At 41.0% G+C, this 24,854-nt stretch overlaps 1 protein-coding gene across 6 annotated transcripts in view; it reads right to left on the minus strand.

Moving 5' to 3' along the window:
- SLC8A1 (solute carrier family 8 member A1) overlaps nucleotides 1-24,854 on the minus strand; it is a 426,510-nt gene that overhangs the window by 5,838 nt on the left and 395,818 nt on the right. For all 6 annotated transcript variants that reach the window (XM_067463246.1, XM_067463252.1, XM_060754495.2 and 3 more), the window contains exon 7: nucleotides 17,413-17,688. In XM_067463246.1, coding sequence (XP_067319347.1) covers nucleotides 17,413-17,688 — 276 coding nt within the window. The remainder of the gene's footprint in view (nucleotides 1-17,412; nucleotides 17,689-24,854) is intronic.

A 24,854-nucleotide genomic window follows, 5' to 3' on the forward strand; every position in this document is an offset into this window, starting at 1 on the left:
AAAATCCACATTGAACCAGATTATATGGCAGTGTGGACTCAGATAACCCAGTTCAAAGCAGATATTGTGGATTATCTGCCTTGATATCTGGGTTATATGGCTGTATAGAAGGGCCCCTAGATACCCCATGTAATTGTTTATTACATATACAACAAGTAAGATAATGATCTCCACCCTATCTATGGGAGGCTTTCAATAAAACAATTTCAAGTATAAACATAAATATTGTAATAATTCTAAAATCATATAAATAAAAAAATTGAATAAAAGAGTCAAAGATCTAATGGTTTGGAAGAAATTAGTTATGACCCAAAGGGTTTAGTACAAAGTCAAGATTTAACTTGGTGCTGGAATGAAACCAACATCCATGTTAATTGGGTCTCCAAGTGGAGTGCATTTCATACTTGGGTGTCACAATGGAAAAGGTCTTGATTCTACATCTGTATACAAGGGGGCACATGGATGAGGAATTAATGCAGTTTGACAGCACTATAGCTGACACAATTTTGGAATCATGGCAATCATAGTTTTATAAGGTGTTTAGGCCTCCGCATCAAACGACAAATCTTATGATCCTATAGAATTGAATCATGGCAGATAAAGTTGTGTCAAACTGCAATCATTCTACATTGTAGATGCACCCACAGTGCATTGATTCTACTGGCAGGACATAGAAGAGGGCCTCTTTAGTAGACCTCAGCCCTTGGGTGGGTGTATATAGACATATATTCATTTAGTAAAGAGCTTGTACTGTATTGTACCTGGTGCAATCGCCAAGTGCAATCACTTAGTCAGGGGTTCCCAATCTTTTTTTTGGCCAGGGACCACTTTGACCAGGGACCACTCTTCAACATTAGTACCAAAAGGGATACAAATCGGTTTTTGGTCAACTTTAGATTTGGTTTGGTTATTTGGGGTGCTGATTCAGAAAACTGCATTGGATAGACCACATCAGCACTAGTTTCTGATACAGAACATATGCCATTCAGTAGTCACCATCTGCTCGCCCACAGAAAACCATATTTAATAAGCCTTGGCACTATAAGAGGGTTTCGTGAGACCAGTTGCTCTCGTTGCAATGGTGTAGTAACACCGAGGCTGCAGACCATATTTTAGTTCTTATGGACCACATCATGCAAACCAGATCATGCCTGATCTAAAAAGCTATGCAAAATCAGCCCTGGTTAGTATCTGGCTGGGAGATGGCCAATAAATCCAAATCGCTGTAAGCCAGTAAGAAACGGACTAAACAATTCATGGGATTGCCATAAGTTGACAGGCATTGTGAAGGCGCACACACACACAAACACAAAATGTCTTACAGAAATGTCTGCATTTGGAGATTGTGTATGCTATTGGTATGCAATTATCCTCTTCTCTTAGGAGTTTGGCTGGGTTACTTTAGGGTTGGGAGATGTTAAATTCTTAGCAGCAGCCACAAAAGATGACACTGGCTTTGCAACTCGTCTTGTATTAATATATGCGGATCAAAAGATGGATGAGCTCTCCATTTTCTTCCTCCTGAGGCAGAATCTTACCCTTTCTTACTCTAATATGCCAATTAGTTTTACAGCAAGAGGGAGGGAAATTAATTAAGAAACCACCTAGTGCATGGCTAACACATAGACCAGCTTAGCTCAGCATACTGGAACCCTATTTGACAAATCAATTTCAAACAAAACCAGAGACAAAGTTAAATAAATCCTATTTGGAAATGGAGGTAGGACTGTCATACTTGAGTTTGGGCCAATTTGGCTCGTTTTCAACTCGTATTGGACTGCAGAGCACTGTTAGCAGAGCTTGACAAAATTATTGTTTTGGATGACAATTGATAGACTGTCCAACCATCATGACCAATGGCCATATTTCCCAGAGGGTTCTGTGAGTTGTTATCCAAAAAGTATCATTTCCAAACTCTGCCTATTAAGTAGCACTTTCCACCATTGATATACTATATTGTACACACATGTTATTTGCTGCTTCCTAAATTTCATTCACAGAAGGTCTTTTTAAAGGACACAGTATCTGAGAGGACAGCTTTGGGCATCAAGATGTGTCTAATTGACCAGCATTATCCCTTCTCCTGGATCAACCACAAAGAAGGGGATGAAGGGAACATGGAAATACATCTCTGGCTTACACGTTTCTTCCATACTATTTTCCTTTCACAAGCTGTGAGCTCCAAGATATTTCTGCAGCCATCTGTCCTGTTAAAGTGAACTTCCTGCAAAACCCAGTTTACAAACAGGGCACGAGCTTTGAGGAACACATTTTGTTATTTTCTCCTTTGTCTCTTATCTGGAGATAATTTTCCTTCCCTGTATTAAACACCATGGTTTGAAACTAAATGTCCAAAAAACAAACTACAATTATCACAATATAAATTCCCATGTAATTGTGGTTTTAGAAATCATTGCAAATAATAGAACCTATATCTGGTTTTACATGGGATCTATGCTTAATCTTAACCTTGGTTTTTGTCAGTGACAACATATACATCCCTATAGAGCAGGCACGGGCAAACTTGGGCCCTCTAGTTGTGTTGGTCTCCAACTACCACAATTCCTAACAGCCTCAGGCCCTTTGCTTCTCCCCCTCAGCCGCTTAAGCGGAGTTGGAGTCCAAAACATCTGGAGGGCCCAAGTTTGCCCTGGCCTGCTATAGAGCTTTACATATTTTATCACCTTGTAATTCTTATGAGATTATACTCTTAAGCTTCCCTGAACTGGCTGGGACAATCCTCTGTCATTCCTTTTAAAAGGTCTCAATTTCTCTCTCCTTCTACCCCCAATTCCACCACTTTTTTCACTTGATGCAAACTGAGTTCGAAGTACAAACATAGGTTGCTCTCAAGTCAGCATAGAAAGAGGAGGGGAAGGAGTGGATTAGTGCCTTTCCCAGTAAGGTGCAGGCAAAGGCAAACTGGTACCACCTTTACTGGATTTTCTGTCCATCCTCATTTTTAATTTTGCCATTTGAAATCACCGCTAACAAGTTCAGTAGTCCAGTGGTTCTCAACCTGTGGGTCCCCAGGTGTTTTGGCCTACAACTCCCAGAAATCCCAGTCAGTTTACAAGCTGTTAGGATTTCTGGGAGTTGAAGGCCAAAACATCTGGAGACTCACAGGTTGAGAACCACTGCTATACACTATACTGCAGAGGGAGAAACTGGCAGATCACTTCTCAGTATGGTTTTTTTGCCATATGAAATTTATGAAGATGCCAAGAAAATTTGCAGACACATACACAAGCAACATCGATTTAAAATTGTCCTACAGCTGCAGTAGGCTTGAATGAGTATACCAACCAAAACTTGTTATTTTCTGAATCTCACTGAAAACTTTGGAAGGTTGATGGGAGGATAGTGGAGTACTTTGAGCATTGGACTACAGTTCTGGAGACCTGGATTTGAAAACCCACTGAGTGCGCTTGGACAAGTCCTTTTCTCTCAGCATTAGAGGAAGGCAAATCTTGTGAAGAAAAAATTCTGATAGATTTTCCAAAGGATCACTATAAGTTGAAAATGATTTGTGGGAAAAAACAATATAACATTCTTGCAAGATAAATCAGTATACAAGCAGTCCCCAAATCACAAACATACCCCTCGGAAGGGAAATTCACTCCTGGAAGAGTGATCATAGGGAAAAGGTATCTCTAACTAAAGCTTTCTCGCCAATCCTTGTTTCAACAACAAGCCGAATTTTTCAAAATCCAATTATCTCAGGGACAGAAACTGAGGTGAAATCTTCTGAACAGGGGCACAGGCAGCAAAACAAACACTGCAAGGATGCTAACCCTTCCCTATGCTATCCAAAGCTAATATGTATAAATATATATTGATCTCTGTCCTGTGTGATTACTGTGTATTTTATAGAAATACTTTGTTTTGTATCTTTTATTGAACTGAATTTTAATGTCTGTTTGTAGAATTTGTATAGTATTTGTGTCTTTTTAACTGTGTTGTGACCCACCTTGAGCTGTAGGGAGAAATGGGTAAGAAATAAAATAACCTCTGAGGACCTCACAACCTCTGAGGATACCAGCTATAAATGCAGGCGAAACATCAGAAGAGAATGCTTCTAGAACATGGCCATATAGCCCGAAAAACCAACAACAATTCAGTGATTCCGACCATGAAAGCCTTCATAGAATCATAGAATCAAAGAGTTGGAAGAGACCTCATGGGCCATCCAGTCCAACCCCCTGCCAAGAAGCAGGAATATCGCATTCAAATCACCCCTGACAGATGGCCATCCAGCCTCTGTTTAAAAGCTTCCAAAGAACGAGCCTCCAGCACACTCTGGGGCAGAGAGTTCCACTGCTGAACGGCTCTCACAGTCAGGAAGTTCGTCCTCATGTTCAGATGGAATCTCCTTGTAGTTTGAAGCCATTGTTTCGTGTCCTAGTCTCCAGGGAAGCAGAAAACAAGCTTGCTCCCTCCTCCCTGTGGCTTCCTCTCACATATTTATACATGGCTACCATATCTCCTCTCAGCCTTCGACAATACATTAAAATAATAACAACAATAGTAACAATAACCCCCTGATGGGTGCCACCTTGTCTTGGTGGGGGGCTTAACTGCTCCAAGGCTAGCATATATATCTTGTTTGCTGTGACATATTGTGTTTTTGTGTTGGAATAATAATAATAATAATAATAATAATAATAATTATTTTGGCTGGAATTTCACTTTAAAATGTACCTGTTCTGGCTTACATACAAATTCAACTTAAGAACAACCCTATAAAACCTATCTTGTCCTTAACTTGGGGGCTTCCTGAAGTCATTTAGGATGAAGACTTCCTTAAGGCCTTTGAGCAACTTTCATAATAGACTAAAATTTGAACCAGAGACTTCCTGAATCATATTAATTTAGGTTTTCATCTCTTTGCAATGTCAGCACACATTTAACACAGTTAGCACCAGGAAAGGTATTAAGCAAGAAATGAAAGTGTCTATTTCTGAGAGTTGCTTCTGCTGTTCAAACCATAGTTGGACATGAGTCTGGATTACATCCATGTTGGAGTTTCCTCCTTCTTTCTCCATGTCTCTCTATTCCTGGGCCCAACATTTCATTTCTGCAATGCATTAGTTCACCTATGATGTTCCAACAACAACCAGCTCCTGTTTTAAATGAGAAGGAGTGCCATTTAAAACCCACTCCAAATATATAATTGGCTCCATTTTACCGAATGATTTAAGGGTGATCAAAGACAACGCCACGAGCTGTTCGAGAAAATGAACAGCTTAATGCATTTCAGCACTCCCAGGTCACCTTGAGTAAAAGAAGCGCACTGAATAAAGTCAGGGTTGTTTAAATTTCATTCCTCCCTCCTTCATTCCTTTCCTTCTACACAAGTAATTTTGGAGGCAGAATTATGGAATTGTAGCTGGATCTTCCTTCCAGTGTAGTAAAGGGATAATAAATAGAGCAAGGAAGTCAATTTACAGTGAAATTCAAAAGCTGTTTTTGCCAATAGAAAATGGGAATATGGAGATTTCTGAAATGGCTGTAAAAAGGAAGGTAATTTCACCAGCTCTTTGCTTCTGCTCTTCCTCCACATGCTTCATTGAATATGTCAAAATTAGAAGGTTCTGTTCATGCAACAACACTTCTCGACAGACCTTGCATCACAAAGTTGTACCTGTTGTCCACAAGGACTGTTGCAAACCATTTTGGCATCTATAAGATAGCAATTTGAGGCAGATACCTGCATCCCTTTGCAAGGCTTTGAGCTTAATTTCATCTCTGGAAGAAGGGGATACCAATAAAGAATTGCTCTGCTACTCTCAGACACAAACTCGGCTGTGACATACAATGTTGCTAAGTTCTGCATGGCTGCGATTAAAATTTGGCGGATGATGATTGAGGGTTAAAAGACCCAAGATTCACCTCTGGAATATAGATGGGAAATCAGATATAGACTGATATTTATAGTGTTGGATATTCCCCCCTCCCCGGTGCCATCCTCACTACCTCTCTTTAGACTGCCTTCGGATGATCTCGTGGATTGAATTAGATTTTAATATCTACTTGTATTGGTTTTTAGCTTAGATTTTAAAATTTGTTGAAGTTTGAAGTATATAACCCCTTGGGTTTCATGTGGATGTACGGGACTGGGTCCCCCTGTAATGATCTGGTCATCGACCGTAATAAAGTTTACTTACTTACAATAAAGAATAAAACAATGTATATCTTTTCCCTTTGTTCATGGAGGAATAGTAATGAAAATAGTATTTCACACAACCATCATATAATGCCAGGGTTTTATACCAGGTCACCGTGTAGAACTCTTCTCTGGCACAACCTTTGATGCCACAAATAGTCCTTCGAAACATCTACAAGTGACTCTTTAAATCATCAGACAGATTGGACTATTATGTTTATCTACATGAATATGGACATTTATCCATGACAAAGAGAAGTTGTTCCTCTATATGGTGTTTATAAGTAATAAACCTGTCATATGACATCATATTTGAAGTTTTAACAACAATAACATATTACTTTGTGTATCTTAGTAATAGGTATCTGTGTTCTATATACTGCTGTCTATAGCAAGGTTTTATACCACCTCAACTGTGTTGGCAACCCACGAATAATAACAAGTTCCTAGAAAAGGAGGGGTGGGGTTGTTGATTTTGTAATTTGGGAGTTGTAGTTGCTGGGATTTATAGTTAACCTACAATCAAAGAGCAATCCACCAATGATGGGATTGAACCAAACTTGGCACACAGAACTCCCAAGACCAACAGAAAATACTGGAAGGGTTTGGTGGCCATTGATCTTGAGTTTTAGAGTTGTAGTTCACCTACATCCAGAGAGCACTGTTGACTCAAACAATGATAGATCTGGACCCAACATGGCACAAATACTCAATATGCACAAATGTGAACACTGACGGAGTTTGGGGAAAATAGACTGACATTTGGGAGTTGTAGTTGCTGGGATTTGTAGTTTACCAACAATCGAAGAGCATTCTGAACCCCACCAATGAGAGAATTGAGCCAAACTTCCCACACAAAACCCCCATGTCTTGAAGGAACTCGATGGTGGGAGCCTCTTTCTAACCTCGTGAGCTCTCCCTTGCCTGCACATGTGCACGATGCTGCCATGCACTGAGCATACTGTTCTCCCCTCCCTACTTGTAGTCTCAGAAACAGCCCTCCCCTGGGTTGAGAGGCCGGCTGAGAGGCTGGCCAATCACAGAAGAGGAGGGCTTTTCATGGGAGGATTCGCTGTCTGTTTCCAAAAAGGAAAAGAAGGACAGGTGGAGAGATCTTCAGCTTTCTCTGCCAAAGGGGTTCTCAAGACCATCAGAAATATGTGGTTTGTGATTGTCTTTAGCGACCCCTCTGAAACCCCCTTGCAATCCCCCCTGCTTTAAAGCAATTCAATAATTATCAACAATACATTGCGGAAAGCTTGGCCACAGTGGTCCACACTCTCATTACATCTAGGATAGACTACTGCACCACACTCTACGTGGGGTTGCCTTTGAAGACTGCTCGGAAGCTTCAAATAGTCCAACAAGAGGCAGCTAGGTTAATAACTGGGGCAGCATACAGGGAACATACAACTCCCTTGTTACGTCAGCTCCACTGGCTGCCAGTTTGCTACCGGGCACAATTCAAAGTGCTGGCTTTGGCCTATTAAGCCCTAAATGGCCCCAGCCCAAATAACCTGTCCGAATGCATCTCCCCTATGAACCATCGCAGAGATTAAGATCCTCCGAGGAGGCCCTGCTTTCCGTCCTGCCATTGTCACAGGCACGATTGGTGGGGACGAGAGACAGGGCCTTCTCAGTGATTGCTCCCCGGTTATGGAACTCCCTTCCTGGTGAGATCAGATCGGCCCCCTCCCTCCTGTCCTTTAGAAGGATGGTAAAAACTTGGCTGTGGGACCAAACTTTCAGGACAGGGCAATAAAACGGCAATAGGAAAGATGACCAGGCCACTTAGATTTGACGCGGATGACTAGGATGATTTTAAATGGTGTATTTTTATATTTTGATAAATGTTTTTTTAATGTTTATGTATGTGTATGTGAATTTGTGTCCCGGCATTGAATGTTTGCTGTGTATATGCTGTGCTCCGCCCCGAGTCCCCTTTGGGGTGAGAAGGGCAGAATATAAATGTTTTAAATAAATAAATAAATAAATTTATATTTATTTAACTAACTCCATTTTTAAGCCAGACTGCACATTAGTTCTCATGCACTTATTTCCAAAGCATAGGTCAAGTTCCCAGTCCTTAATTATGGGAGACGATTGCTTCCCTTGATACTCTTTAACGAGATATTCAATATATGTTAAACTGTTCTTTTCAATGGCAATAAACATTCTGATCTTTTAAAGTTGAAGTTATCACTTTGTTATTCACGGAGGGTAATGGAATTACATTATTATATGTCTATTGAAAGTTATTGCTGTCTCCTATGACACCCAGATTTGTGAAACAGAACTTGCTAAACTATTACATTTATTCTGCGGTTGCACTGGGATGATGCATTTGGATGTGAATAAGTGAAATCGTGGTTAAGGAGGCCATACCATATGAAGAGTTTATGACTGTGTAAATGTACAAGACTATAAAAATAAAGAGCAATTAAGAAATGAGTCTACATTGCAAATTGGGGATAAGTACGCTATAAGAAATGCCATTTATAAAACCCTGTGCCATCAGAGAACACAGGAATGGTTGCTGATGCCTACTCAAGGATTAAGCTGGCATTTTCAGCACAGAAAAGATTATTGTCATTTAGAATCTGTATTTTCTTCCAAGATAAGTGATGACTGCTGGGAAAAAAATCACAATGACTTACATTTTTTTGTATTTAAAAATGAAACTGCAAGTTGCTTAATTCTGACACTGCGTTGAGCATTTGAGCTTCAGTCAAATGTCACCGTTCAATTCCAGAATGGCCCCGTCCCTTTGGAAAGCAGTTCAGCCTTTAACAGGCTTACAGAAGTGTAAGTAATTTCCAGAGAATGCAATGTGTTTCATAACGAGTTTGCTCTTTCAAAGTAACATGGACAGACACCACGTTCTATTCCAAAACTTATTAAAATGGAGTTTCATTAACTATTTCTCCAGCAAAAGACAAGCCTTCCTCTTGCTAAACACTGTTCTGTTTTGAAGAATTGCATATGAGTATATGACCAGCTCAACCTACTGCAGGGTTTTAAGAGGACTGACTCACCCTAGTGGGAGTTGTAGTTTACCCTACAGCCAGAGAGAACACTGAACCCCACCAATTATGCATCTAGAGCAAACCTGCCCAACATAACTAACTTTAAGTACTGATTGTGTTTTTCCAAGTTTTATTTATTTATCCTATCAGGAGTGAACCAAGGGTACAATTGTAATGTATTTTAAAAACAAACAAAAACCCCATAAAATTTGAAAACTTGGCATTATACTAAATGTCCTTTGACCAGAAGCTGGCCACGTGGGAGTGCCTCTGGTGTTGCTATAAGAAGTTCCCCCATTGTGCATGTGGCAGGGCTCAGATCGCATTTATATAGGTGGTTTGTGGATTGCTCTTCTCCATATTCGCATGTCACAGACTCTACTTTGTGGCCCCATTTCTGAAGGTTGGCGCTGCATCTTGTGGTACCAGAGCGCAGTCTGTTCACATTGCGCTCTGCCTTCCAAGTCGCCCAGTATTCTGTGTGCCCAGAATTTGATATTAGCCATGGATTGAGGTTCTGGGTTTTAGCCTGCCACTTTTGGACTCTCGCTTGCTGAGGTGTTCCTGCAAATGTCTCTGTAGATCTTAGGAAACTATTTCTTGATTTAAGGCATTGGCGCGCTGGCTGATATCCAAACAGAGGATGGGCCGGAGATGTCAATGCCTTGGTCTTTTCATTATTGACTACTATTTCTCAGCAGATGTCAGGTGGTGCAATACCGGCTAAGCAGTGTAATTTCTCCAGTGGTGTAGAGTGCAGACACCTTGTGATAATGCGGCATGTCTCATTAAAAGCCACATCCACTGTGTTAATGTGGTGAGATGTGTTCCACACTGGGCATGTGTACTCAGCAACAGAGAGGCAAAGCGCAAGGGCAGATGTCTTCACTGTGTCTAGTTGTGAGCCCCCAGGTTATGCCAGTCAGCTTTCGTGTGATATTGTTTTTAGTGTCCACTTTTTGCTTGGTATTCAGGCAGTGCTTCTTGTAGATCAGAGAACGGTCCAGGGTAACTCCCAGGTATTTGGGTGTGCTGCAATGCTCCAGTGGGATTCCTTCCCAGGTAATCCTCAGAGCTCGAGATGCTCTCAGGGTTAACCTAATATGATGTAAGTTATAGTTCACCCACAACCTTATGCATTTTGTACAATGAAAAATATAATTTTTCAAATAACCCAGGCAATGCTGGGTACCCAAGCTAGTGTGTGTGTGTGTGTGTGTGTGTGTGTATTTCGGGTATTTTTAAAACTTATTTTAGCTATATTTTAACCCTGCCCTTCTCAACCCCTAGGGGGGACTCAGGGTGGCTTCCAACCGGCACATATTCAATGCCTACAATTCAACATAGTATAATATACAACAACAGTAATTATAAATAATTAAAATATTAAGTTAATACAATAAAAACTAATAGAAAAAAGCCAGTCTGGTGGCCATCGTTTCGCCGAGTTCTGTAATTAGTGAGTTCATTCAGCTTATCATAATCCGTTCCAAAGCTCTAGTTGTCATTGTCCTTGTCAGTCTGCCAGATTACCCAAAGGCCTGGTCCCATATCCATGTTTTTAATTTTCTTCTAAAAGAGAGGAGGGATGATGATGATCTAATTTCCCCGGGGAGTGAATTCCACAGGCGGGGGGCCACCACCAAGAAGGCCCTGTCCCTTGTCCCCACCAGTCTCATTTGTGACAAGGCGGGGCTGAGAGCAGGGCCTCTCCAGAACATCTTAAATTCCTAGGCGGGACGTAGAAGGAGATATGTTCGGACAGGTATGCTGGGCAGGGGCCGTATAGGGTTTTATAGGTGAAGACCAGCACTTTGAATTGTGCTTGGAACTGGATTGGCAACCAGTGGAGCTGAAATAGCAGAGGGGTGGTATGCTCCCTGTATGACGCTCTGGTGAGTAGTCTAGCTGCTGCCCGTTGGACTAATTGAAGTTTCCGAACAGTCTTCAAAGGCAACCCCACGTAGAGCGAGTTGCAGTAATCTAATCGGGATGTAACAAGAGCGTGGACCACTGTGGCCAGATCAGACTTCCATATATATTTTCTGTTGGTGGTACTGACATTAGTCTGTGTCTTACAATCAATGGCATCTTAGACTTGAAGAAATACAATATACTTGCTTCTAAACACATTACTTCCAAATTCCTATTATTAACCAATTTGAATTCCAGATGGAATTATCAAACAATTAATTTCTCTCTCCATGTTTACCCCTCTCGGCAACCAACACAGAAAGGTGACAAAACTATCTGAATATCCTCATTGACAGACATCACAACAAATCAAAGAAAAACTGGCAGGATTTGTAGTGAGTTCACTGCTTATCTCATCTCCGTCTTTCACCGCCTTGGCTACCAATCATTACTTCAGAGGGAATCTAATTGAATGATCTGAGCATCTGTCATCAAAAAGGAATTTCAAAGAATACTTTCTATGTTTAACTAGGGGGGGGGGGGGGGACACTAGCGCATGTTAAGAAGAAGCATAAATCTTCTTTTTCAGACACCAAAGTTAAATGGGACCTCATGAAAAGACGGAAGGGGAAAATAACAGTTTAACTGCTGATTGCAAGGTACAAAGACTAAAATCGCATATTCAAAATAAGGCACCAATACAAGGCAAAGTGGGTGGATAAATGGGAAGAGAATGCAACACACCAGGAAATACAAAGATACAGAATGGGATACGCGTGGATTGAGAGCAGTACCTGTGAAAAAAATCTTGGATCCTCGTGGACAACAAGTTAAATATGAGCCAACAATATGATACGGTGGGGAAAAAAGCCAATGGGATTTTGGCCTGCATCAACAGGAGCAATGTCTAGATCCAGGGAAGTCATGCTGCCCCCTCTATTCTGTCTTGGTCAGACCACATCTGGAACACTGTATCCAATTCTGGGCACCACAATTGAAGGGAGATGTTGACAAGCTGGAATGTGTCCAGAGGAGGGTCACTAAAATGATCAATGGTCTGGAGAACAAGCCCTATGAGGAGCAGCTTAAAGAGCTGGGCATGCTTAGCCTGAAGAAAAGGCTGAGAGAAGACATGATAGCCATGTATAAATATGTGAGAGGAAGTCATAGGGAGGAGGGAACAAGCTTGTTTTCTGCTGCCCTGGAGACTAGGACACGGAACAATGGCTTCAAACTACAAGAAAGGAGATTCCACCTGAACATGAGGAAGAATTTCTTAACTGTGAGAGTTGTTCAGCAGTGGAACTCTCTGCCCCGGAGAGTGGTGGAGGCTCCTTCTTTGGAGGCTTTTAAACAGAGGCTGGATGGCCATCTGTCGGGGGTGCTTTGAATGCAGTTTTCCTGCTTCTTGGCAGGGGGTTGGACTGGATGGCCCACGAGGTCTCTTCCAACTCTTATCATTCTATGATTCTAGGAATATCTTTTATACAAATCTCTTTGAGTGGGATGAGAATTACTCGATTCTTAAAATCTCTGCTGCATTGTACTAACAATCCGCATTATGGTTTGACTGATGTGAAAGGCCTCTGCCTGAAACCCGGGAGAGCTTCAGCCCACTCATGCAGACAATATTGGGCTTAATGAACAAACAGCCTTGACCTGATATAAGGGCAGCTTCCTATAGGTAGGCGAGTTGCGTTTTGGTTTAGATTTCAACATCTCAACAGGGAGATGGCTTTCCATTTAGGTGTGTGGAGAAGAAAACAAAAACATTCCCCATGACTTTACATTATCACTCCCTTTGTTGGGGAAAACATTGAATACAAGATAACCTGTGCTCCCCGGAATACTAATTGACAACCACTAACATTGTTTATTCTCTCTGTTGATTTATTGCAGTCAGCCCTCTACATTTCTGGGCTTAACTTTTGCATATTTGATTTTTCATGACTTTGATTAGTATGATTTTTCTTGGAATATTTAAGTCTCCCAGTGTGACTCTATGGTCAACTTCTTCTGGAAGTTGACCACAAACTTGTGATAGACTATCTATAGATTCCTACAGAAGTGTTATCTCAGTTAAAATAAATGGTATTGCTTTTAGTGTATTGTCGAAGGCTTTCATGGCCAGAATCACTGGGTTGTTTCAGAAGCTAAATTTCACCACATCTGCTGGGGTTAAGGCCCTATGATTGCTTGTGAAAATGGAAAACAACACAAATTTTAAAAATATCTGGGTTGTTGTGAGTTTTCTGGGCTGTATGGCCATGTTCCAGAAGCATTCTCTCCTGACGTTTCACCTGCATCTATGGCAGGCATCCTCAGAAATTGTGAGGTCTGTTGGAAACTAGGAAAATTGAGTTTATATACCTGTGGAATATTCAGGGTGAGAGGAAGAACTCTTGTCTGTTTGATGTAGGTGTGAATGTTTCAATTGGTCACCTTGATTAGCATTTGATGTACTAGCAGTTTCAAGGTCTGGCTTCTAACTGCCTGGGGGAATCCTTTGTTGGGAGGTTATTAGTTGGCCCTGATTGTTTCTACCAAGGAACATGAAAGGCACTGCAGACTAATTCAGCCAGAGAAGTTAGCTATAGCAGAGCACCTGATGAACCAACCTGGACACAGCATATTATCTGAGAACTCAGAAATGCTGGACCACTCTCACAACCACCATGTCAGACTACACAGAGAAACCACTGAAATCCATAAGCATGTGGACAATTTCAACAGAAAGGAAGAAACCATGAAAATGAAAAAAAATCTGGCTACCAGGATTAAAAAAAACTCTAAAATTATAACAGCAAATAAAGAACAAAACTCAAACACAGGGGAACTCCAGACAAGAACAATCAGGGACAGCTAATAACCTCCCAATAAAAAATTCCTCCAGGCAGTAAGAAGCCAGGCCTTGAAACTGCTAAGCCATTAAATGCTATTTAAGGTGGCCAACTGAAACATTTACACCTAGCTCCAACAGACAAGAGTTCTTTCTCTCACCCTGGACATTCCACAGACATATAAACCCATTTTCCTAGTTTCCAACAGACCTCACAATCTCTGAGGATGCCTGGCATAGATGCAGGAAAGAATGCTTCTGGAACATGGCCATACAGCACGGAAAACTCACAACTCACAACGGAAAACCCAGGTATTTTTTAACATTTGTGCCCCCCCCCCCCCCCCATTTTCACAAGCAAACTTGTTGCCCTATGGTGAAATTTAGCATCTGAAAGATCTATGTATTTTCTCCACAGACAGCTGCAATATCTTGTAGCTATCACCTTGAATGCAACAGATTTCAGCATAAGGATCAGGGATAAGAGCTATAGTGAGACCAAGACTCTTGTGTGGCTCTCATTAGTTTCAATGAGTGTGAACAGGAACATGCTTAGGTTTTATTCCCAAACAAACAAAAACAATATAGGTTGTTATAGGTTTTTTCGGGCTATATGGCCATGGTCTAGAGGCCATTCTCTCCTGACATTTCGCCTGCATCTATGGCAAGCATCCTCAGAGGTAGCGAGGATGTATAAGATATATAAACCCATTTTCCTAGTTTCCAACAGACCTCATTACCTCTGAGGATGCTTGCCATAGATGCAGTTGAAACGTCAGGAGAGAATGCCTCTAGACCATGGCCATATAGCCCAAAAAAACCTACAACAATCCAGTGATTCCAGCCATGAAAGCCTTCGACAATACAAAAAACAATATATCTTGACAATTCAATGCAGTGCAGTCCTATATAACTGAACACAATCCAATTCAAAATAGCCTAGAATAAATTCACCGATTCTGGCACAACTAGGCTGGTGTCCTGTTGTTAGTTCCAAATAGAGTGGAATAATTAAATCAATGAGCTTTACCTAAACACTGAATCACCATACAACAATTGATTTAATGAGTCTACTACGTGAGATGGGATTAACCAACAGGATGTCGCCCAAGGTTGTAAATTAAAATATGGAGTAGGACTTAACTCATGCACAGATCTTAAGCATATCTAGAAAGAAAAAACACAAAACTTAAATCATCATATAAAACTATTACTTGAATGAGTCATAAGGGATTTTTCCAGAGTCTGCAAAAGCTATTTCTGGGAATCTATGCCCTACACACAATATAGACCAGCATAGCTATAGTTGACCCCATAGTTGCACAAACAACTCTGTGAATGGCAGCATGACTTTGAGCTTAGTAGCCAACAATGATTGATTAGATCTGTTATCTCAAGATCAAGGGTGTAAGCGGGGCTGTGCATCAGACAACTTGCAGGACAATTGCTTGCACTACAGGACCCTAAACCAGTACTGAATAAACATAACCATTTGCTTCATGATTGATGTGCTAAAGTACTGTCCTAATTAGGATTCTGCTTGCAGAATTCCAGGATTTAATAGGTAACACAGTCAGTGCCCATACTATTTTGGTCAGGATCCAGGAAACTGGAGGGAATGCTTAAGTGCGCATTCTCTGCTATACATATACTCAATCCTGGTCCTCTCCATTCACCAAACCTACCACTTGCATTTATTGTCAGAAGTACAAGTGACATATTTAATACTTTGTATAGTTTGTACTATACTTGTCCTTCCAAAGAAAGAAATCTCAGCTGCAGGACTGTACATTACGGAGATAGAGAACCACAGATCAGACAGTAAAATGAAGCAACTATGTTAAGCAGAGTCAAGCCTGGTTAGTATTTGGATGGGAAACTGCTGAGAAATATCTGATGCCATAGCCTATATTTTGGAGGAAAGAACTAAGACAATCTGATGAAATTAATTATGGGGGTTACTTACTTATGGCAACCCCATTAAAACCTCACCAGAAATTCTGGAATAACTCAAAAAATCCACTGGAGCCAATCAGTGTACATCCCATGCAGAGCTGAACTCGAAACAGAGATATACAGGGCACTCATAAGGACAGGCTACCGTTGACACAATTAAAAAAACCAAAAATACATCTGGCTGGGAAATTCTGTTTGCTTTCCACTCCTTTCCATCCAGCCTTCTAAACAGAGGCTGGATGGCCATCTGTCAAGGGTGCTTTGAATGCAATTTTCCTGCTTCTTGTCAGGGGGTTGGACTGGATGGCCCACAAGGTCTCTTCCAACTCAATGATTTTATGATTCCTTTGTTTCTGAGCTTTGCCAACCCTCCTTGAATGTGTTGCTCCCCAGCAGCCTGGGTTCAGATCAATCCGCATTTAGTAGATCTCTGTGACAACCATCCCAGCCTGGAACCAATTCCTTGGGTGGTTGTGTAGGCACTCCACAGCATAGCTTTTTAATCCACAATCCTGACTCAGTTTAAAAGGCTGTGTAGAGGGCTGTATAGAACTGTCCTCAGATTTACAGTAATCCTAAAGAATACCCACAACAGTATTTTTACGGCATGGAGGCATTCAAACCCTGGTCTCCAGAGTCATAGTCCAACACTATAACCACGACACCATGCTGGCTGTCTAGGTTTTTCTTCGGCTAGTGATACTCAGAGGTGGTCTTCCCAGGTCCTCCCCCTGAAATACAGTATAGCCTAGAGTAGTGGTTCACAACCTTCTTTTTGGAACAGGGACCACTATGACCAGGTACCACTTTGATCAGGGACCACTTGACCAGGAATCACTTTGACCAGGAATCACTTTGACCAGGGACAATTTTGAGCAGAGACTACTCTCCAACATTAGTATCAAAAGGGTTACAAATCAGTTTTTGGTCAACTTTAGATTTGGTTTGGTTATTTGGGGCTAATTCAGAAAATTGCATTCAGAAAAATCGCATCAGTTCTAGTTTCTGATATAGAACATATGACATCCAGTAGTTGCCATCTGCTCACCCACAGAAAACCATATTTAATAATCTAGAGCCCTGACCTTACTTTAGGTCTCGCAGCCCACAGGTTGGGAACCATTGGCCTAGAAGACCTGTACCTGTACCCATCCATGTACTAACCAGGGATGGCCTTGCTTAGCTTGTAAGATCAGATGAGGTCTAGTGTTTTAGGGCCTACCTTAAGAACTTGGGAGTAAACCAATTAAGGTATACAGCTTCAGTCATCCACATTCTGCTTACAGTCCTCTGGTTTTTAATGCAACTGTTTTGGAATAAATGGGCTCAGAGCTGCTAACTAAATTGTCCACATATAATCTGTGTTACAAATTGCATAAACACATGGTCCAGATGGAAAATCCTGGATTGCTGCCAGGTCTCCTGAGATTTCTTGCGGGGACATGAGGAGGGGAAAGAAGATAACACTGTGAGGAAAGAAAATTATTGTGACTACATGGTTCTGTTTTTACCTGGCACTGATGTTCCCAATGCAACAAACACAACTGCAGTTACTGAATCCTTCAGGCCAATGGTGCAGCCAAAATGGGACGCCAAGTCCCCAATGAAGGCGGTCAGAAGGCCGATCATGAGGATGGATACAACAAAACAAGCCCAACCATTCCAGTAGTCCGTTGGGGGGACAAAGGCAAAGAGGACTTTCCAGAAGACGGTCAGAAAGTGCATCACGTAATCAAAGCAGGATGGCAGCTTCTCTTCTCCACATTCATCGTCATCATCGTCTTCTCCTGGAATATGAAAATCAAAGAGGGACACAGAGAGAGAAAGAGATAGAGAGATGTAAGTGGCAAACTGGCTTTTCTGTCAACAAGGACTGATGCACGTAATAATGGCATTTGTGGTAACGCTTCCCAGATAACAAAACTAGTCAAGACCACTTGGGATCAAAATAACTGGTCTTGATGGACCAATAATCCAGAAAATAAAAAAATTAAAAAGCAGAATAATTAACTTTTAAAAAAAATGGAAGTCTAGATCTGAGTGTGAGGAATGTACTCTCTCCCAGACATTGATGGACTACAACTCCCATCAGCCCTAGCCAATCATAGCTGGTAGAGTTGCCAGGTGTCACTCATTAGATGGAATGTTCCTTATTATATGGAATGAAGATTGGAAAACTCTTCCCTTTTTAATAAGATGCCAAAAATGTCCATATTTTGGGGTGTGGGCACAAAACCAGAAATAGTGCATTGCGTAATTTATGAATGTAAACACAATATGGTGATTTTATAGAGAAACACGTGGCAAAGTTAACGGAAAACAATACTTCCATCTGGCACTTGAGTAGAATACAAACTTGCAAAGCATGGCTTCCTGACTGCCAACCCTGCATGTCATGAATTTAAATTGCTCCTTATTGGGATTTTGAAAACCTGGTAATACCAATAGCCAATAATGAGGACTGATGGGAGGTGTACTCCATCAGCACACTATCCCTCTCCTGCATAACAGGGCTCAAATCCTATTATTATTAGTCCCATCTAATTGAGATCTATTCATTCACTGGGATTTATGTACATGTTGATTCACCATTTAATGATTGATTAGAGGGTTCTAGTCTGACTGGGTTGAATTAATAGGATACAGGCCACAGCAGTGCACATTCATCTGCTTTGTTATTTCTGCATAATATTGCTTCCAAATTCAGTTCACTGATATTTTGGTAGTAGCAGGCAGGGACATAGCGGGGGGAGGGGGGAGGGGGGGGTGTTGAAATTTCTTTTACAGAATCATGAAGAGTTGTTCCATAACACAAAATAATTTAAATAGTGTGGTTCATTCTATATTTTATAGACTTAAGTAAATGTATTTTTTATTTTAGTTACAACGTTTCAAGTCTTAAAATAACTGAAAATAACTGTTAATTGGTAATTTATAGTTACAAAAGAATACCACAATGGAAACACTTGAAAACTGTGTAAATACACCTTGACAGAAATCAGGTTCCATCGATAAGTTCAGTGGACACTCAAGTGCAAGTCCAGTCAGTCTTTCTTGCTCCATTGTGCTTCTTATGTATGTTTTCAAACATTTAAGAGTTGAAAACGACCTATATATAGGCATAGCTATGGGAGCCCTACTATCTGGAAAAGGGGAGCGGGGCAGCAAGGAGGGAAAGGCCTAATGCTCCATTGGGAACATGCCTCCTACCTCACGCTGAAGCAAAGAGCACAGCAGGGGGGCAGAGCAGCCTTAAATAGCCTGTAGCTGCGCCCCTGTCAACTACCCCCACTAAGTCTGGCCTCCTTCATGAGGGCCTTCAAATCCCCCCATGCCTTAGGCTTTGCCTACCACTTAAGGGTGGGCCAACTTGGTTGCTTTCACTATGGAGAACAAGCCCTATGAGGAACGGCTTAGGGAACTGGGCATGTTTAGCCTGAAGAAGAGAAGGCTGAGAGGAGACATGATAGCCATGTATAAATATGTGAGAGGAAGCCACAGGGAGGAGGGAGCAAGCTTGTTTTCTGCTTCCTTGGAGACTAGGACGCGGAACAATGGCTTCAAACTACAAGAGAGGAGATTCCATCTGAACATGAGGAAGAACTTCCTGACTGTGAGAGCCGTTCAGCAGTGGAACTCTCTGCCCTGGAGTGTGGTGGAGGCTCCTTCTTTGGAAGCTTTTAAGCAGAGGCTGGATGTCCATCTGTCAGGGGTGATTTGAATGCAATATTCCTGCGTCTTGGCAGGGGGTTGGACTGGATGGCCCATGGGGTCTCTTCCAACTCTTTGATTCTATGATTCTATGATATTGGCCATTACTGCAAGTAATGACAATGTGAATAAATTGTTAAAATTTGCCTGAGATAGTGCTTAATTTTTGCTTCTCATAGACTTAGAATTGGGATTTGGTTGACCAGTTAAAATTCATGAGGAAACCAGGTATTTTTTAACCTGAAAATTTGCTGGGTTGTGTGTGTGATGAACCTTTATCCCCCTCCCCCTTGGCTACCTCCCTGCTAGCAGGAGGTGGCAATAATAGGTATCTTCACCACCCACAATGCATACCAAGTCTTTCCCAAACTGGCTTGCACACCTTGATCCATACAACTCACCATAATAATGCAACATAATATTAAAGTTTTCTTTTGTTTACAATGAAGTTCGTATTCATCACTTTGACACTGCAAAACTAATAGAAATTCTTTGTGTTCCAAAGAACAGATTGTATAAAGGCACATATACAAGATCTTTTCAAAATGGGGCTTTCAACCCATTAGATATTTTTTAGTAATTTGTTGTTGCCCATGATTAAAGGATATATTGAATTACAGTCTCAATATAGGTGCCTTTTTTTGAGAAATGGAAAAAGTGTAGGCTAGCATGCAAGTCTCACCCATGCTTAGAAGAAAAGGCCCCATATTTCAGCAACAAACCATAAGATGGAAAGGCCGTCTTTAAAGGGGTAAAACCCACACTTCAGCAACAAGCAAACCCTCAAGTAAACAATCATGGCACTAACTCAGCTCTGCACAGATGAAAATTATAGCCTCCTGATTCATTTATGAACACATTAGTAGACTAATCTAACTAATCTACTCATCAAAATGACCATAGCACCTGTTCTATAAATTTTATATTGTATTCTCCAGTATATTTCTCCTTGTTATAAAACTCTATGGGGGATGTATGTATGCATGGGACCAGAGTGAAGAAGGGGAGCCAGGAAGACACTTCCACCATGTCTCCTGGGTCATCAGAGCCCCTCTCCCCAGCAACAATATGGTAATATATAATACTAATATTGTGCTGTGCTTATAAAATAATATAATATATTGTAGGTTAAGGTAAAGGTTTTCCCCTGACATTAAATCCAGTCGTGTCTGACACTGGGGTGTGGTGCTCATCTCCATTTCCAAAATGAAGAGCTGGAGTTGTCCATAGACACCTCCAAGGTCATGTGGCCATCATGACTACATGGAGTGCCGTTGCCTTCCCACTGGAGCAGTACCTATTGATCTACTCACATTTGCACATTTTCAAACTGCTAGGCTGGCAGAAGCTGGGGCTGACAGCCGCTCCTCAGATTTGGACCTGCGACCTTTTGGTCAACAAGCTCAGCAGCTCAGCGGTTTATTATATTGTATGATATTGTATTACATTACATTGTATGATATTGTATTACATTATAATATTCTTATCAATATTTTATACATATAATATTGATAAGAATATTATAATGTAATGCAATATAATAATAATACAATATAATATATTTTATATTACATATAATATTACTAATAATATTACAGTATAGTGGTATTGTACTATATAGTAATATATAATACTAATATTGTGCTTTGCTAATAACGTAATATATTATATGTACATATAACTTGTAAGCTGCTCAAAGTCCCCTTCGGGGTGAGAAGGGCAGGATATAAATGTTGTAAATAAATAAATAAACCGCTGTGAGCCTAAGATCTGAGAACAGCGGTATACAAATAAAAGTAAATAAATAAATAAATAAATAAAGCTATTTATATTAGCTTGTCACTAATATGTCAACCACTGGGACATACCTCTGGCTACATATATGTTGGGAATTAACCAATTATTTATTTTATTTATTTATTTTATTTATTTCAGGTATTTCTACCCCGCCCTTCTCAACCCCCGAAGGGGGACTCAGGGCGGCTTCCAACCGGCATACGTTGATGCCTACAATTCACACAGTAAAATACATAATAACAACAAATTATAACAGTTAAAACATTACTCTGACACTTAAAAGTAAATGAAATATCTGCATCAAAGTGGTCCTGGTGGCACATGAAGACATTCTGCAGCCTGTAATGATGTATAAGAAGTATGATTTGTGTCACACATGCCATGGCAATTGCTGTACTGCTCTTGTGGATGGAGCATTGGCAGTATTGCTCTCTACATCTCAGGACATGCCTAATCTTCCAGATCATTGGCTGTAGCTTGGCTGGAGTCTTGGTTTCTCCTAACTTGGCTGCAGGTACTTGCAGGTACTTCCAGCTCTTTGCCTGACTAACAACCTACTTGGACCCAAACCCAGTTTCAATCCACTTCTTTTTCCAATCTCTCTTTCCCAGCCTCCATGGCCATTTTCTTTGCAAAATTTGGCCTTTTCAGACATAGCTGGACATTGTTTTTAGGTATCTGCTGATGCTAAGATCCTACTACTGTGAATCCCAGGGGCCTTTTTGCCTTGCTTCTCCTTCTTGTTGCTGTTGTTACATGTCTGGACAGAGCAAGTCAGCAATGAGAGCTATAAGGAAAAGGCTACCCAGACCCAATCCCCTACTTCCCTGCCCAATGTTTTCCTCCATCACCATTACCAACACTTCTGGGGAAGTAAGAGATAGAGGAAAGTACCAAGGAGGAAAAATATAGCATTTATCACCATCACAAACGTACACATTCTACTTACTTTTCTTAGACGATTCTGCAGTGGAGCAAAGGGTAAAATCAAGTGTTAAACCACCTTCAAATTTTAATTCTACTTCCAAATTCTTTGCATTTCTCAGCAATGTCCCACTTACAATTGTACCCTTACAAGCATGGTTTGGACCGACAAAATCTACTTTTTAAGGTACCATATTGATTCTGATGCTCATTGTGTGAAGGATAGGAAAGGTTTATCTCTGCTCACAGGAAAATCAGATGTGTCTCAAGTTATGGGTGTTGCTGCAAACTCGCAGAACTATTTTGTTGCGCTTGATCATAGAAAAAAAAGCATGCTCATGTGAAATGCAATTAAAATGCAGTTAAAGCGACCTCATTATGGATGGGAGAGGAACCTAGTTCTTATGGTCTACACCAGGCATGGGCAAACTTTGGCCCTCCAGGTGTTTTGGACTTCAACTCCCACAATTCCTAACAGCTGGGAGGCTGTCAGGAATTATGGGAGTTGAAGTCCAAAACACCTGGGGGGCCGAAGGTTGCTCATGCCTGGTCTACACTGACAGAGCTTCAGGTGGTCATGACTCTCGCATGATCTCTTCTATACTTAGTGATTCACAGTGCTTACAGTGACCAATACTGGCCTGGCTGTTGCCAGTCAGCACCTGTAAAACATGGCATTATCACCAGAACCATTCTTGTCTGTGATTTGTTGTGGAGCACAGAAGTGGATGGCACCTTCTAAAGAAGTACTGGACAGTGTTAAAAGCCTGCAGCATTCAGGTGCTCTTGCTATGGCCAACCACATTTTCCCCAGCAAGTCAGTGATCTGTTTTACCGTGAAAAATGCTGCTATGGTCTTTTCTCCTTTACACAAAGATGTTTGCAGCACAGAAAGAAATACATGGAATGTAAACACATTCCTCCTCCATGGATAAAGTAACCAATAGATCTCAGACAGCTTGTTCTTATAACTCTATATAATCCCTGCCTGTCGTTCCAAAATAGCTAAAAATGCTTGGAGTGTTTGAACAATGGAAAACATTAATACTGTACACAAACTACCAGCATGATTCTAAGTGTATCTGCTTACAAAAGTAAGTCCTGGTGAGTTCAAAGTATTGAGGACCATCCTGAAAGGGTGGGCTACTCACATTGGAATGTAAATGTAGATTTCTATGCATTGTGTTCTCCTTGGAATTGTTTTGCCTGGGTTGGAAATCTGCAGTCACTGCCTGCACTTAACTCTTCACTTGCCCACCAATTCTTCCCAAGGTCCAGTCTCCCAGTAAGCTTCTTCTCCAGTTGACTTCAAGTAATAAGAACAGTGGAGGGGGACCAGACTCCGACTGGCTAAAAATATGGAACTGGGTGCCATTAAAATAAAAATCTGCTACATTAGAAGAAATCAAGTGACAACAAATTTCTGAATGTTCTATTATTGTGTTCATGTACCAGTAGCTATAATTAAAAAATCTATTATCACCTAAGTGTTGGAGGAGTTGTGGCTAGAAAGGGACTTATTGGCACATGTGGTTGGAATGCCCCAAAGTAAGCTATTTCTGGAATTGTATTAAATTCATGATAAATGAATAAAGCCATAGAAAGAAAGAAGGAAGGAAGGAAGGAAGGAAGGAAGGAGTAGTGGGAGATGTGGACACGGAAGCTAAAGATCCAAGAAGATGGTAAAAGTTTTTTTGTGCGCAGAAACAGTAAATGAACTATGGCTATGGTATACGATTTCTGAATCATGGGATTTTAATGTTTATACTAAGATGATTTTATGCTTGTCCGAATGTTTAAATTTCAGGTATGTCTGTTTAATGGTTTTAATTGATTTTAAGTTCATAGTTATATGTAGTAATTCGTTATTATGATTTCTTTGTGTACTGTATGTTGGCATTGCATTTTTGCCATTAGTACAGTGTTCCCTCACTACTTCATGGTTCGCTTTTAGCGGACTCGCTGTTTCACGGGTTTTTGAAAATATTAACATAAAATATACAATATTTACGTCTAGTGGAGGCCAGGGACCTCGGAAGTGCAGCGGCCTGAGGTGCGTCGGGGAAGGCCTGCCTCCCTGGCCTGCTGCTGCCTGAGTGGCTCTGGAGGCTCTGCAGGGGGTCTGTGGAGGCCAGGGAGGCAGGCAGGTGCCCTTGGGATGGGCCGGGAGGCGGGTAAGGAAGCGTGGGTAAGAAAATCTATATAAACAAAAATGTAATGTTCGTTTGTGGGATTAACAGAACTCAAAAACCACTGGACGAATTGACACCAAGTTTGGACACAAGACATCTAACAACCCAATGTATGTCCTTCACTCAAAAAAATTGATTTTGTCATTTGGGAGTTGTAGTTGCTGGGATTTATAGTTTACCTACAATCACAGAGCATTCTGAACCCCACCAATGATAGAATTGGGCCAAACCTTCCACATAGAACCCCCATGTGGACCACAGCAACGCCTGGCTGGGGACAGTTAGTAACATATAAAATAATGTATAAATATTAAAATTAAAATTGCGTC

This window comes from Anolis sagrei, chromosome 1 (genome assembly GCF_037176765.1).
Source record: "Anolis sagrei isolate rAnoSag1 chromosome 1, rAnoSag1.mat, whole genome shotgun sequence".
NCBI classification, from domain to species: domain Eukaryota; kingdom Metazoa; phylum Chordata; class Lepidosauria; order Squamata; family Dactyloidae; genus Anolis; species Anolis sagrei.